Source organism: Oncorhynchus gorbuscha, linkage group LG13, assembly GCF_021184085.1.
Source record: "Oncorhynchus gorbuscha isolate QuinsamMale2020 ecotype Even-year linkage group LG13, OgorEven_v1.0, whole genome shotgun sequence".
In the NCBI taxonomy this organism is placed as follows: Eukaryota; Metazoa; Chordata; class Actinopteri; order Salmoniformes; family Salmonidae; genus Oncorhynchus; species Oncorhynchus gorbuscha.
The window spans coordinates 76,536,308-76,553,811 of NC_060185.1; the positions used below are offsets into that span (position 1 = coordinate 76,536,308).

At 41.5% G+C, this 17,504-nt stretch overlaps 1 protein-coding gene across 1 annotated transcript; it reads right to left on the reverse strand.

Annotated features, from left to right (window-relative positions):
• Nucleotides 1-2,687: 2,687 nt before the first annotated feature.
• On the reverse strand, nt 2,688-4,258 carry LOC123994256 (transmembrane protein 271-like). The gene has a single exon (XM_046296796.1). It carries the CDS (start codon nt 3,851-3,853, stop codon nt 3,056-3,058), a length of 798 nt encoding a protein of 265 aa, XP_046152752.1. The 5' UTR covers nt 3,854-4,258; the 3' UTR covers nt 2,688-3,055.
• Between the last annotated feature and the right edge of the window lie 13,246 nt (nt 4,259-17,504).

Genomic DNA, 17,504 nt, shown 5'->3' on the forward strand with positions numbered 1-17,504 from the left:
CTGTGATAGTACTACAGTACCTTGACTTAACATGGATACTATAACCCACTGTGATAGTACTACAGTACCATTGACTTAACATGGATACTATAACCCACTGTGATAGTACTAGTACTGCAGTACCTTGACTTAACATGGATACTATAACCCACTGTGATAGTACTACAGTACCTTGACTTAACATGGATACTATAACCCACTGTGATAGTACTACAGTACCTTGACTTAACATGGATACTATAACCCACTGTGATAGTACTACAGTACCTTGACTTAACATGGATACTATAACCCACTGTGATAGTACTACAGTACCTTGACTTAACATGGATACTATAACCCACTGTGATAGTACTACAGTACCTTGACTTAACATGGATACTATAACCCACTGTGATAGTACTATAGTACCTTGACTTAACATGGATACTATAACCCACTGTGATAGTACTGCAGTACCTTGACTTAACATGGATACTATAACCCACTGTGATAGTACTGCAGTATCTTGACTTAACATGGATACTATAACCCACTGTGATAGTACTGCAGTACCTTGACTTAACATGGATACTATAACCCACTGTGATAGTACTACAGTTCCATATGAATATCTATTGGAGAGTCAGAAAGAATACGCACCATCCACCATTATCTCCTGGCTGGCACTCTTAGAAAACTTCATTAAGGAAACTAAAGTGCATTAGAGGTAATAACATAAAAGCCCAAATGATGTAAATCAGTTTAGTTAAACTGCCTGTGAATCCGTGAGCCTAAATTGCCCTCCCGTATTAAAGTTACACTGCTTTCAAAGAACCCTACTGTACCTGATTACATCACACATCACAGGAAAGTCACATTAGTCAATGCATGTCCATATACATGTAAATCATAACCCTTACCCCATTTATCTGTCTGACAAATAAGCGATGTAGTTAGAATGTACAACTTGGAGATATTATTAATTAGCCTAATTAACAGCCTTAGGGCATGTGCCCTCTGAAAATCAATTAATAAACAGCCCTGTATGTTCTTTCCCTGGTCATTTGAATGATCATTAATTGGATGAGGCGAGCAGGAAGGAAGAAAGAAGATTGCTTTGCAATACATTACATTAAGCAAATGAAACCTGCAGTGATTTTATAAATCAAGGATAACTTCAGTCAGCTTTAAGTGTTTTGATGTACAACAGACCATTCAGAAAGACAGGATGCAAAGATGCCATCAATGTAACATTCTTAACATGCCTGACATCATAGTGTTAATGTAACATATGACCCAGATTATGTCAAATATTTTCCTAACGACTTGCAGCTTTGCAGCAATACATGCCAGGTTGGATACTGATATATCATCGCTGAGCACTATATACTGTAACTGCAAGTACATATTCTACATATGTTGTGCTTGGTAATGAGAGAATTCCATTAGTACCACTGTAAAATAAAGAGTTTTATGGTATATCTCAGGGAATAATTATATGCAAGCATAATCATACAGGTATCCTATTATGCAAACTGTTCTGTAAAATATCCAAGGTAAAACTGAGAACTAACAACATCAGAATATCCGTGGTCCCTAAGCAATTCCAGAAATCACTTTCTCATTGAGATATCAGATAGACTATAATGAACTGCAACAACTAGCAGGCCCTGCAGTTTTGTATGTCTCCCCCTGAAGCAAACAAACTAATTGTTTATCTCAACTCACAATATATTGTATCCCTTTTACAAATGACAACACTATGACCATGTGAAGACAGCAGTTTGAACTGAACAATCGTCACAGTTTGCTTTGAAATGAGCATACAGTGTTTATATCAGGTGATTCACTACAGTTCAGAGGCATACAGCCCTACAGTTTCACTGTCCCATACAGTACGATACATGTCTTTCTAAATATGTTGAACTCCTGTACTCCAATATCACGTGAGTATCTAACCCCATTTATATCCAATCATACTCTCTAGTCGCACGCAAGAAACAGGTCATATCCAAGTTCCTAGCAACGGCTGAGGAAGTGATTTCACACCCAACTTGAGTTATCTTATCAGCTGAGAGAGAGAGCATCACATCCACTCAACAGTGGGTGAAATTCAGCGAAGAAGGCATCAATGACAGTTGTTATCTGCCACTTTGGAGGTGAATGGGAGGTGTGGTGCTCTGGTGACTCACTAGTGAATATGGATGCATCCCACATGGTATCCAATTGCCTTTACAGTACATTACTTTTGACCAGAGCACTATGGGAATAGTGTGCTATTTGGGATGCAGACATAATACTCAATGGTTTATTGCCTATTTAGTTAAGCATGTGAAACAAATGCAGGCTACCCATTAGGTTCTACTGCAGTGAGAACAAGAGCAATTGGCTCCGCAAAATGTGCAGAAATGTGGAAGGGGAATACATCTACCTTTTTCATTACTACTGTATTGCATTTATGTGGCTACGGAAATGCATTTCCGATTCACAATGATGTGGGCCTTTCTGTGGTCTTGTTAATCAAGCCCTAGGCTAATTTAATGGGCTACACCTGTTGGGTGTACAAGACACATTACAAGCCCATTGTGGATGTTGGAGTATTAGGCAGGTAAAATGCAGGTTGGTTTTTGAATAGAACTTCTAACATCAGGTGAGAGTAAATACACTTTTATTCATATGTTAAAGAAAACAATAACAACAGCAAACTATATGGGCATTTGATATGTATCCAATCTGAACTCAAAACAACTGCTGCTTTGAAATTTGGACTGGTATGGTAGCATCTTATGGTCTATGGGTCTGGTATTTAATACCATGGAATTTCGACTATATCGATGGATGGCAATAGACTAGTTAATTGGCAACTTAATGGTAGATGCACATAAAGTGGACCAGGGGGCTACCTTTGCTGAGAAAAATAAGCATGAAGGTAATGGAAAAAAACTGTTTAGGTAAGAATCTCTCCGTGATTGTTTGTCCCAGCACTGAATAGACCGAAGGGAGAAAGACAGTGATTGTCACTGCAGAATTTAGAGCCCGTGTTCCAACTTTTTTGTTTGTTCAGAGTGAGCTGCTATTTGTTACTTTCGTCTCCAGGGAAAATGTCTTCGTACGCGGGCGGTAACTCGTTCGGGAGCGGGTAAGAAAAGGGGTAGGAATGGTTGAGCTCGGGATCCGTGGGTGAGTAACCCGGGAGATCGATAGACGGGTGGCCCCCGCATTGTACTTCAACACCTGCTTCGTCGAACACTTGAAATACCCCCAAGTTAATGTAGGAAACCGGTTGGAATTCGGACACGGTAAAGTCCTGCTCCTCACTGAAAATAATAGTCCCCACGCTTTGCCGCTGTGATTGCCTCCGTCTGTAAAACTGCGCTGTTTTGTACCTTTTGATGATCACCAAGTTCATAAGCCCGAGAAGGCATTCCAAAGTGCTAAGAATGGTTGAGATGACTAGACTTCTCTGATATTCCTTCAGTTGGTTGCAGATGGCGGTTAATTCCACTGAGTCTATGTCTAGGCAATAATGGGAATATTTGCGCTCCACCAGAGACACCGTGTCCCCGTCCACCACGGCTCCGGAGAAGGCGGTGAGAACTCCCAACAAAAACACCAGGATACCCAGGAGAAAGAAATTCCGACACCCGGGCGTCCCTTTGCAACAAAGCAGCGCAAAGCCCAGCAGCGCCTGCCCGAGTCCGACCAGTATCCCCGAGTAGAAAGCCCCGGCCGCGGTCGACAGGTGAAAATGCACTTTTACTTTGGTGCCCAGTGAGATGCATTTGAATCCGACAACAACTTCGCTCACCGCGCAGACGAAGAGGAGGGCGCTGGAGACGATGGTACACAGTCCTTTCCCACTCAACTTCATTATATTCCTCCTCTGCCTCTCCCGGTCCCTCTCCCTCCTTCATCCTCCTTTGTCCTCCTCGTCAGCCCGTCTCGAAGCACTGTCAGATTGTGACATAATACGCCGGTGACTGCAGTTCAAAACCTGTATCTCCGGAGCTGTGTGCTCTCCCCCCCTTTCCCGCTGCTTCAGGGATGGATGAATTATTGATAGGAAGAGCGCGTTCCTTCTACGGTAGCGACCCCCAAAATCCAACTCAAAGGTAATGATCACCCTCATGACCCTGCTCGCCCCCCATCCACACTGTTATGCAAGCAGCCACATCTCCAAACGCGAGTGCAAATTGTTAAGGTAGGACCATTAGCTCAAACCCGCGTGATTGCGATCATACGGTGAGTGCTAAACGGCATGCGGCAGTGGAGTGCCGCTGGGAACGCAGAACAACTCTTTCCGGGAGGAGGGAGTAGAGAAGGCGGCTATTAAATTGTTCAGAATCCAGACGGCTTGCAGCTCCTAGCAAATGGCCATACTGGCTGCCACTCTCTAGCCTGTTACACCTTTTGGCCCATCACTCATGTACAAACTGAATCGTGAATATTTGGTATGTGGTTTTGCTTTTAAAAGAAAACAAATAGCCCCATGCTTTTTAGTATGTGTCCATTTTAACAAGCGTTGTCCCTAACCAGTATTACGTGCGCTGTCCATTGTGCTGAAACCTCGGCAAAACGAAGGGGAGAAGGAGTTGGCGGGGGCATCAAGGCTTTAGGAAGATAAACGCCTGGTTGTCGATGTTCAGTATTGCACGCGCTATGCGTTGTGCAGAAATTGCGTTAACCTCAGCCTCAACCGAGAGGGGACTGGTAGTGAGGACATACAGAGTTTAACGAGGATGTAGGCCTAGTTGGTAAAGTTGGAAAAGTAATTTTCATGTATGTGATTTAAAGCATTACTGTCCACATCATTTGATTAGCCTACCTGTCTTTCGTTCGGGGAGGCGCAGGTATCCAATCATAATACATTTCTGGACTGACACTGAGATGACGGAATTAGTTTTTGTTAGTGACAGGAATTAGTGCCATATTAGTTCCCATTTGTAAGCAAACACCCAGGGCCATATGGTGATAAATTGTTTTGAGCAACTTTAGGGTGCTCTGAACATAGCTGCAACTTGGTGGGGAGAATAATTAAATCCAGCCATTGTACGGCTAACCTTGGATCCATTCTTTGAACATAAGAACACTTTTTATCAATGCATCATGTCGACATTTTATATTCTATGTTTTAGGCCTTCAATATGCTGTTTAAATATCCAGCTGTGGAACTTGATAATGAAATTAATCGCCTAGCTATTTAATAAAATAGGGTTTTAGAGACTGATATTATGTTCTGTGTAATAGATCTCCTTGCAGACGAAGGCGATTGTCAACAGTCTGACTGGCAGATGACTAAAACGGATGTAGGAGAGAACCTTTTATGCACCTGTAACCCTGACTCTATCTAGAATTCACACTAGAGAGCACCCACAACTTATCTATCCACTGGAACTAAAACCCTGTGGAGGTAGACGATGTATTTTCCAAAATCCACAGATTCATTTGGACAATTCCAAGTGTTTCCTTTCACATAATCCATAGACATCCAAGACACTAATGAACCCCTCCAGTGAAATCCTCCATTATCCCGCTAAGCAAGTAATCACTGCAATTAACTTCTGATCCCGATGTCTGATTGCTATCTTACAGAGAATACCCCTGAACACTGGTCCAAACTCTGTGTGTGTGCGTGTGCGTGTGCGTGTGTGTGTGTGTGTGTGTGTGTGTGTGTGTGTGTGTGTGTGTGTGTGTGTGTGTGTGTGTGTGTGTGTGTGTGTGTGTGTGTGTGTGTGTGTGTGTGTGTGTGTGTGTGTGTGTGTGTGTGTGTGTGTTTCATCACCATGGACAGCTCAGGTCATATCGTTTTGGCCTCCGCGCTCCAAATAGATCAATGGCGTTATTGTATTACTGCATGTGAAGGTACTAACTCAAGAGAAAGTGAAACTGCAACTAGACAAGCAAAATAATAAATCAGCGGTTTTAAACCAAACATCTTTCATAAACTGATATTTGAAGAAGGCATAATAATAGCCGTTTCTAAAAAGCTACCTGTTTATAATACATTACGGTTGCACTTGTAGTGTATAATATTACCACATAGTGCAAGTATAAGACTTGTTATAAGCATTCATAACTATTGCATTTTAACACCCTTTATAAATGTCTAAATATGCATTCTTAAAGGATTACACTCATGGACATATGCAATATAAAACATAAGTGTTCATAAAATTGACTGACTAGAAATATGGCTATATGCATTATACAACATGACATAAGCCAACATGTAAAAGGGAAATTATGCCACTTTTCAACCTCATTCATCATCTCCAGCACCATACCAGTGTCTACATATGTGGAAACATCGGGTTTCTATGATCTGTGGTTAAAAAGATAAGAAGAAAGGTCCCTAAATGTGCTTCTCTGCGGCATCACAGGGTAGGATTAAAAGTAAAGGCTCTATTCAATCTGTAAAACTGAAGCATTACAGATTCTGTGATAGAAATGTTAAGGTCATTTCCGATTGAGCTGACATAGCCTATACAGCGTTTACCGTGAATGCAGTCTCCACTAAGGCAGGGACATTGCCTTTAAATTACAATCATGCTGTAACCCTGAATTTCCGCTATATATATTGAATAGAACCCTATGAAAAACTGTGGTTTTCAAAACCTGCAACGAGTTTCTAGCACTCCCAGCAAATCTCTGGGTCACTGTTTTTACTATTTGATTTAACTGTTGATGACGTCATCAGGTAGAACTTTGTAAAAAAAATATTTAAAAATCATACAAAACGTAGAAATGCATCGTTTTCACATATGTAGACACTGTTATTGTACTGGAGATAATGAAAAGGAGGTTGACCAGTGGTAGAATTGCCCATTAAGCATTAAATGAAAGCTCACTATATGTTTAAATGCCTATGTATTTATTATGCATTACAAACCAGGAGGCATAAAATGTGTTACCAAAGGGGATCAATTAATCATACCATAAGGTTATTAATCCGTACACACTGCTCTCTTTTAGCTATTTTTGATATTAGACACATGCTTACTTGTGTGTCTGCATGTCATCCAGCATACATATGCATGAGCAACATATGCTTATGTATTTTTTAATTTTTTATTTTACTTGTGGGTGACTGTTGGTGTGAGACGTCTGTACATGTGTCCAGTTAGACTGTGTTGGTGTGAGACGTCTGTGCATGTGTCCAGTTAGACTGTGTTGGTGTGAGACGTCTGTACATGTGTCCAGTTAGACTGTGTTGGTGTGAGACGTCTGTGCATGTGTCCAGTTAGACTGTGTTGGTGTGAGACGTCTGTGCATGTGTCCAGTTAGACTGTGTTGGTGTGAGACGTCTGTGCATGTGTCCAGCTAGACTGTGTTGGTGTGAGACGTCTGTGCATGTGTCCAGTTAGACTGTGTTGGTGTGAGACGTCTGTGCATGTGTCCAGTTAGACTGTGTTGGTGTGAGACGTCTGTGCATGTGTCCAGTTAGACTGTGTTGGTGTGAGACGTTTGTACATGTGTCCTGTTAAGACTGTGTCGCCAACTTGTTTGTTCATGCTTGCCAGGTAAAAAAAAAGGCAAAATGAGGACAGATGACAGATGATGAGATTGCTGTTTTCTGCCTTCATGTTTTTACATCGATCCCGTCGTTGCTGAGGTTGCTATGTCGCAAAGCAGCTGGTGTAGGGCTCGAACACAAGAATAGCGAGTTCAAAACGATTTTACATGTAGAATCGCGCGAAAATATCTGCAGTTAGGCGTCAACAGCGCGCTGAACGATCGGTAGAGGAATGGGAGAACCAAATTCGATGCGATGTATGCGACCCTAGAAGTCCAGTCCCTTAGACACTGCCACGAACAAAGCCAAAGGCCAAATGACTCACTACAGGTCTCACATTGGATGGAGTTTGACAGCTTTCTTGATAAACTACTCAGACAATGGAATCACAACAGATTTAAAGAAAAGGCCAAAATGAAGTATATTGCCATGTAAACACATACAGTATATTGAACATCTAGATGCTCTCACGCTTCAAAAAAGAAGTGCCAGACGAATCCAGACAGACACAGGCCTACTTGAGACATTTAGGCGAGGCAGCCTCTTTCATCAGTATTCTCGTCCCCAGCCGGGCCATAAAATGAAGGTTTACCTGCGCTGTGACAAGGTGAGGGAGGAGGGGTTTTCCGTTTCTCACCTCCAAACTCATTCCTCTTTTCACTCATACAGCAATAATGAAGGGTGAGTGAACCAAGTTTTACCTGGTGTCGCTAAGCAACCATATTATTGGTCGCTCTCACTCCTTGCTAAAACATACTTTTGTCAGAGTGCAGTATATCTGCAGTATGCTGCAATCATTGCGTCCAAAATAACACAGTTGACTGCAGTTGCTGCACTTTAACCGCAGTTTCAAAAGGACAATATTTTTTGTGTATGCCTCTCTCTCCCTACTTCAAGTTCTTCCCTAAACGAGGAAAAAATGCAATGTAGAGCTTGATGGCTTGATGGTGAATGCGAACAAGGAACTGTGGACATCAATGGAAATGTACAGTAGGTTATATAAGCAAAGTCATGGATGTTGGGACTTGGCACAACAATAAATGTTATATTTTTGGGATTGTATGTTCCAAAGATTTATGTTGGACCATCAGAAGGAATCAGGCAAATATCGTACCTGTGAAAAGGAATGCAAATGTAAATGGGAACGTCTTGATTCATCTCAGTAGGAATTAATTGCAGTAAATGTAAGGTTTATTCATCTCAGTAGACAAGGTGAGGGAGGAGGGTTTTCAAAAACCAACAAACTTTAAACTCATTCCAAGCCCACTGCTAACAGGTAGCTGTCACATACTAAAGCCTTTGTTTGAACTTTGCTTTCCAATATCAATAATGAACCGCAGTTTCAAAACAATTTTGCCTGTGTATGCCTCTAAAACCATTTATTGGTCGCTCTCACTCCTTGCTAAAACATACTTTTGTCAGAGTGCAGTTATCTGCAGTATGCTGCAATCATTGAACGTTGGCCACTGCCCACTGGGAATTGGCACAACAAATGTTGACTGCAGTTGGAACCGCAGTTTCAAAGGACAATAGGTTTTGTGTATGGATGTTACTTCTTCCCTAAACGAGGAAAAAATGCAATGTAAATGGGATGGAACTCAGTGGATGTGATGGAAATGCAACATAAAATTGAAATGTACAGTAGGTTATAAAGCAAAGTCATGGATGTTGGGACTTGGCACAACATTAAATGTTATATTTTTGGGATTGTATGTTCCAAAGATTCATTATGTTGGACTATCCAAAGGAATCAGGCAAATATCGTACCTGTGAAAATTGGAATGCAAATGTAAATGGGAACGTCTTGATTCATCTCAGTAGGAATTAATTGCAGTAGGTGGTAATTAGGTCAAAAACCAACAAACTTTACAACAAACCAAGCCCACTGCTAACAGGTAGCTGTCACATACTAAAAGCCTTTGTTTGAACTTTGCTTTCCAATATTGGACATGTTGTTTCTTTCTTAATTCATCTTTCCTCCATTCCTTGCATCTTATGTCCTCTCCTCCTTCCTAAAACGCATCGGAGAAGAGGGTCTGAGGGGAGGAATCACAGAAAGACAATGTGTCTCTCAACACATTTTCATCCACAGTGTGAATGTGAGTAAAGTCATACCATATTAAAAAAACAGGACAGCTGTTTTGGAAACTGGAACTTTTGGTTAAATGTTATAAATAATTTGTTTGTTCGACATGGTGGGATCTTTTTGCGTTGGTAAAATTAAATATGTGAGAAGTGGTGTTGGAAATGCCTTCATGCATAAATATTGATATAACCATCATGTCGAAGTAAACTTGGATTCACGCGATGTTAAGGTGTGCAGTCCTCCCACTACTACTCGGGAAACCATGCAGTTTATTAGGCTACAGATGACATAAACAATGATGGACTTTACAGGGTGGTGAAAGTGCACAATGATCTTGATGCTCCTTTCCAATAAATATTGAGGTTCTTAATCTGGTGGCATGTGTCTGCGAGCTGTTCGCTAGAGAGCACGTGCCAAGACCAGAGTAGGCACATTTGCCATTTAACGCAACAGTGTTTGTGACAAAACTATCGGTAGTATTGAAAATGCGATGAAAACTCATAGAACTTTAGATGTTTATTCGTACAGGAAATCTTATGCGAAAGTTGTCATCATGCACTGATTTTTATCCGCAACAAGTCTGTTTGGTGGAAACACACCTCTGGTGGGAAAATGTGCATATTTTCTTAATGCGGATTTTTGAATATTTGCATGAAAATCTGTCACCAATTGGATGGAAATCTAGCTATTGTCAAAGGATAGTGTAACCTTTTTGTGTGAAATGGAACTGGGCCCATTGCTGCTGCTAACTGATTGGGTGATGGTGGATGGGGTCATAGTGGACGGTGTGGTTGGTTGGAGTCCAGAGTCACTGCTTCCTTTATCTGTACAGTATACAACCATCTTATCATATCACACAACCTTGCAAATATGTGTGGGTGCGTAGGTGTGAAACCAACCTCTGTTCCTGACAGGGGCTCAGCATAGCCTCTGATTAGTTCTGGATAGCTGTAGGGGAAGGAAATATCTGACAGTATTTTCCCACACACCTCCTCTAATGCCTTTCTACTCCATTTCTTTTCATGTGCCTGGCATTTCCCTCAATAACTTATGAAGATCACCGAGTCACAGGACTGAGCTTGCTGATAAATTATGAGTTGTAAAACTCAGGTATCCAAAAGCAGCAACACTGTCTAATAAAAACAATCCTATACTTTAATAACAGTATACTTTTTAATTAATCATCCGCATTATTTTCAATGTCAATTTGACGCTGGTGTTCTAACCACCGCAATTGCTCAATTGATGGCTACAGAAATACTGAAAAGGCTTGAAGTATATCGCAGGCCTTCAGCACTACGGATTGAAACGAGCCCTTAGGGAGCATGGCGGAAGTCGATCTTTACAGCATGATTGAAATGTAAAGGCAATGTTCCCGCTTTAGCGTAAACCGCTGCATAAATTTTTACATTCTATCGCAGAAACTGTAATGCTTTAGCTTTACAGATTGAATAGAGCCCTTCGTTTTTATATAAAGCTTTTCGATATCTAAAACTGAGGCCAAGAGTCAATCAGATCAAGCGTTAACCGGGGATAGCCTATACCCGCCTAGCAGATGTTTTGGAGGTGTAACTACTTTGGAGTTGTCAAATCGGTGAACAGCTGCTCTTTATCATTGTCATGAAGCCACACCCATCGCACGCATATTAGAAGTTAAGAAAGAGAAAGTGTAGGCCAGCTAAACTCAATTGGTGGATTGAGGTCTGGGTCCAGACAACATCACATTTTGTTATATATAAGTTAAATTATTTTTTTGACAGCTTTAAAAAAAAATCTACCGGGCACAACGGACTCTAATTCAGCAACCTCTCTTTCTCACTCTCTCAGGAAGCAACGCCCACTCTACTCGTGCCCTGTCTAATCCAATTGCGTGATTATATGCAAATACAAGAGGCCGCGATTTACCCAATCACATCAATCCAAATATCCTCTGCGGGACCTTGGGACAAGCAGGCAGATTGGACCGCGGTTCAACTGTTAATATCATAGATAGAAGGAGCTTAGTTACCAGTATCTTTGTTAATATGGCTTGTTAAATTTTTTTAAAAAGTTGACAATGAAAACCGTATATTCAAAGACGAGTGGACGGAACAGTATTTATTCATTCTTCCTGCAACTAACACAAAACCAATGTGCCTGATATGCAGCGAGTCTGTAGCTCTCTTGAAAAGTGCCAATGTTAAGAGCCATTATGACACCAGCAGTGGTGAACCGTCATTCAGGGCAGCCCCACATTTTTAGCAAAAATAATATACATTTTGGGGGGCCTTGCCTGTTTTGCATGTTATTTTGGCGTTAATACGAGTCATATATATCAGTTTGCAAACAATGTAAAAAAAAAATGTATATAATTGAGATAATAAAGCCACATACAAACATGATCTCTTTTTTGTTTTCTTGAGTAAGGGTTCTCCAAAATGCAGGTGTTTCAGCCTAGCACTGCACTTTTTGTGGTGGTGGGGCAAGCCAGCAGAAAATATGGAGCATTGCGTTGTGATTGGCTCAGTTTTCTGTCACTCATGGGGAAACTATGTCACCTCCAAGTCTAAGGGAAGACTTTAAAAAATCTGGCCCCTTGGGTGCTGCCATAGAGGTACATTAGAAGTGCCTATCCAAGAAGGCTCAAGGTTATTGGCCACAGATTAAATGAAGTCAAATCATGTTATATCTACAGTAGCTTTGATTGGACTGATCATGTCAACATCATACTTTCACAATCTTAGCTAGCAGTCATCATCGTGTCATGTTGACAATCTACTGGCAAATCCTTTTTAATCCTTGTCATATGAAGATAAATAATTAAGATAAATTATTGGACATAAACATTGGACATAAACATTACACAACAAGTTAGAAATCACAAATTCAACAATGAGTGGTTTGGAAGGAATCAGTGGCTAACTGTGAGTTCAAGACAACTGGGAACTCGTGAAAAATACGAGTGGGAAAATACGTTTTGAACATTCATCCAACTCGGAATTGTAAATCGGGTACTCAGGCCTCTTTCCAGAGCTACAACAGATCACTGACATCATTCGGATTCTACCTTTTTTTTCTCTTGGAGTTCCCAGTTGTCTTGAAAGCACCATAAATCCAGAGAATACCAAACTTTGTTGACAAAGTTTGATGAGAAAATTTGCCCACGAACTACCGACGCGCTACCTTCCTGTTCAAGTGACCACAGCACAACAAGGTGAGTCCAAAAACGTCTTCTATGCTGCTGCATAAATTATGTAATATGCCAGGGAGATATGCATACTGTAGCTAACAAAGTAATACTAAGTGTATGTTGTGTAGTAAGCTGTTATCAGCCAATGCGCCTCACCCTAATAATTTGGACTATATTCACCTCTTAATTTCACATACTGTTCTGACTTGGTGGTGCACATGCAGCCTAAAACCTGTTTTTGAGAAATTTAATCGTCAAATATTTTAAGAGCTTTCATTGTCTGCTTATATCCCTCCTACATTTTTTAAAATTGTATTTATTTGACTTTTATTTAACCAGGCAAGTCAGTTAAGAAAGAAATCTTATTTTCAATGACAGCCTAAGAACAGTGGGTTAACTGCCTGTTCAGGGGCAGAACGACAGATGTGTACCTTGTCAGCTCAGGGGTTTGAACTTGCAACCTTCTGGTTACTAGTCCAGTGCTCCAACCACTAGGCTACCCTGCCACCCTGACTTGGTGTACAGGGAGAACACTGTAAGAATGGCCCATGTTCTAAATTCTGTCACTGTACATTTCAAAAGTGTTGAACAAATAGTTATATTGACTGCGTCTGTCCTAGCTCGCTCATTAATGTTTGAATCAAAATTACGCATTGCCTCTTATCTGCTTGTCATCCCCTTATGCCATAGTTTGTACGTCTCAATTGACAGTAGAAACCACATTTGTTTAAGCAAATCAGCCATATCAGATATGTTTTTTAAAAGGCAGAAAATGAAGCTGAATGAACTCTTTCGCTGCCAGACAAGGCTCCGCTGATAGCCAGGTGTACAGTGGGTCGCGAAACTATTCACCCCCTTGTCATTTTTCCTATTTTGTTGCCTTACGACTTGGAATTAAAATAGATTTTTGGGGGGGTTGTATTATTTCATTTACACAACATGCCTACCACTTTGAAGATGCAAAATATTTTTTCTTGTGAAAGAAGCAAGAAATAAGACAAAAAAACTGAAAACTTGAGCGTGCATAACTATTCACTCCCCCAAAGGCAATACTTTGTAGAGCCACCTTCTGCAGCAATTACAGCTGCAAGTCTCTTGGGGTATGTCTATAAGCTTGGCACATCTAGCCACTGGGATTTTTGCCCATTCTTCAAGACAAAACTGCTCCAGCTCTTTCAAGTTGGATGGGTTCCGCTGGTGTACAGCAATCTTTAAGTCATACCACAGGTTATCAATTGCATTGAGGTCTGGGCTTTCTGGGCTTTGACTAGGTCATTCCAAGACATTTAAATGTTTACCCATGAAACCCCTCAATGTTGCTTTAGCACTATGCTTATGGTCATTGTCCTGCTGGAAGGTGAACCTCCGTCCCAGTCTCAAATCTCTGGCAGACAAAAAGGTTTCCCTCAAGAATTTCCCTGTATTTCGCACCATCCATCATTCCTTAAATTCTGACCAGTTTCACAGTCCCAGCTGATGGAAAACATCCCCACTGCATGATGGTGTTCTCAGGGTGATAAGAGGTGTTGAGTTTGCGCCAGACATAGAATATTCCTTGATGGCCAAAAAGCTAAATTTTAGTCTCATCTGACCAGAGTACCTTCTTCCATATATTTGGGGTCTCCCACATGCCTTTTGGCAAACACTTTAAGCATAGGCTTTTTTCTGGCCACTCTTCTGTAAAGCCCAGCTCTGTGGAGTGTACAGCTTAAAGTGGTCCTATGGACAAATACTCCAATCTCCACTGAGGAGCTTTGCAGCTCCTACAGGGTTAACTTTAGTCTCTTTTTTGCCTCTCTGATTAATGCCCTCCTTGCCTGGTCCGTGAGTTATGGTGGGCGGCCCTCTCTTGGCAGGTTTGTTGTGGTGCCATATTCTTTCCATTTTTTAATAATGAATTTAATGGTGCACCGTGGGATGTTCAACGTTTCTGGTATTTTTATAACCCAACCCTGATCTGAACTTCTCCACAACTTTGTCCCTGACCTGTTTGGAGAGCTCCTTGGTCTTTGTGGTGCCGCTTGCTTGGTGGTGCCTCTTGCTTAGTGGTGTTGCAGACTCTGGGGCCTTTCAGAAAAGGTGTATTTATACTCTGATCATGTGACAGATCATGTAACACATATATTTCTCACAAGTGGACTATATTTAACTAATTATGTGACTTCTGAAGGTAATTGGTTGCACCAGATCTTATTTAGGGGCTTCATAGCAAAGCAGGTGAATACATATGCATGCACCACTTTTACGTTGTTTTTTTGTTGTTGTTGAATTCTTTGAAACAAGTTCTTTTTTTAAATTTCACTTCGCCAAGTTGGACTATTTTGTGTATGTCCATTACATGAAATACAAATGAAAATCAATTTAAATTACAGGTTGTAATGCAACAAAATAGGAAAAATGCCAAGGGGGAGGAATACTTGTGCAAGGCATTTAAATGCCTAGCCAGGTGGTAAGGTGTTGGGACTGCTGTTGGGACCGTTTGTCACCGTTATAGTGCAATTCATGTATTTAGTGTTGTGATGTGGCTTTGCCTGCATGCATCCGACATTTGCCCCACCAAGATTGACATGCTAAAATTTCCACTGGACACCAGGTATAGTAAATTCGATCAGATGTATCTTTTGAACACAGAGGTGAGAACAAACAAGATTAACCAACTCAAATCCCAATATGAGAGGTCCACCAAAGTCCTTGTCAATTCCCTCACAGCCCAACAACGTGCAATGGAGTGTTCCCTGAGGATAGGTTGGGTTTTTGGGAAAACACACAAAAAAACTTTTTCAGATGGTGAGATGGTAAAAGGATGCATGTGTGTTGCTGACACCTTCCTGAAAGGTAAACAAAAGATGAGCTCAGAGAAAAGATCAAACAGAACCCACTGTCAGATTCACAGCAATGAGGAGAACTGAAATATTAGCTGAAGATTTAACTTCACAACTTGATGAGGTCATTCAGAATGCACCATGCATTTCATTAGCGGTGGATGAATCAACAGTTAACACTGATAATGCCCAGCTTCTGGTGTTTGTCAGATTTTAAAACGAAACAAATAAGGAATTATTTGAGGAGCTGTTGGGCTTAACACATCTAGAAGCACACACACACACACACACACACACACACACACACACACACACACACACACACACACACACACACACACACACACACACACACACACACACACACACACACACACACACACACACACACACACACACACACACACACACAGAGGATATCCATGAGGCCATCAAAGGGATGCTGACAAGAAGGGGGATAGATCTAAAGTCAATGGTCTCCATCAGCACAGATGGAGCTCCAGCCATGATAGGACGAGGGAGGGGACTGGTTATACGTTTTGAAAGAGGACCACCCTGACCTGACATCATATCACTGCATCATCCATCGATCTGTCCTGTGTACCAGTCTGGGAAAAGAGTATTCTGAGGTCATGACAACAATGAGGAAACTGATCAACTTTTTGAGAGCAACATCGTCCCTACAACATAGCCTGCTACGAGGGATTCTGACAGAGGCCAATGCCAGTTTTGATGACTTACTACTGCACAACAATGCCAGATGGCTCAGCAAAAGCAGGGTTTTGGAAAGCTTTTGGGCCATTCAGGAGGAAATCAAATCTTTCTTATCAAAGCAAAAAAAGAGTGACAAGGCAACTCAGTTTTCAGAGTTTTTGGAAAATGAGAAGATGGGAACAGTTGCATTTTTGGCAGACATTACATCATTTACATTACATTACATTTAAGTCATTTAGCAGACGCTCTTATCCAGAGCGACTTACAAATTGGTGCATTCACCTTATGACATCCAGTGGAACAGTCACTTTACAATAGTGCATCTAAATCTTAAAGGGGGGGGGGGTGGTGAGAGGGATTACTTATCCTATCCTAGGTATTCCTTAAAGAGGTGGGGTTTCAGGTGTCTCCGGAAGGTGGTGATTGACTCCGCTGTCCTGGCGTCGTGAGGGAGTTTGTTCCACCATTGGGGGGCCAGAGCAGCGAACAGTTTTGACTGGACTGAGCGGGAGCTGTACTTCCTCAGTGGTAGGGAGGCGAGCAGGCCAGAGGTGGATGAACGCAGTGCCCTTGTTTGGGTGTAGGGCCTGATCAGAGCCTGGAGGTACTGAGGTGCCGTTCCCCTCACAGCTCCGTAGGCAAGCACCATGGTCTTGTAGCGGATGCGAGCTTCAACTGGAAGCCAGTGGAGAGAACACCTTAATCAACTGAATGATAAGCTGCAGGGACAGGACAACACAGTGTGTAATATGATAACAGCAGACCGGACTTTCCAGAAGAAATTGGAGCTTTTCAAGAATGATCTCCTGGGAGAAATTGTCCACTTCCCCAATCTTCTGGTGCAAAGGCAGAGAGACAAAGATGTTCCCAACCGTATAGATTTCATCCAGAGGTTGATAGATAACTTCAAGGCACGCTTTGATGACTTCGTGTTGGAAGACAACTGCTGTTGCCCATTCAGAACCCATTCTCAGTCACAAATGTGACAAAGTTGTCAGAAGATGCTAAACAGATCTTCAGATGGGTAGATGTTGCACCACAGCAAATGGATTTGATTGAGCTGCAAGAAAATGTGACTTTGAAGGAGCAGGCTGGTGATTGTGACCCTGTCACTTTCTGGGGAAAGATAATGTTTGTCATGTTTGGCTCCACATACAGCTGTGAATCAGCCTTCTCCACAATTAACTTCATTAAAAACAAATACCACACCAGGCTCAC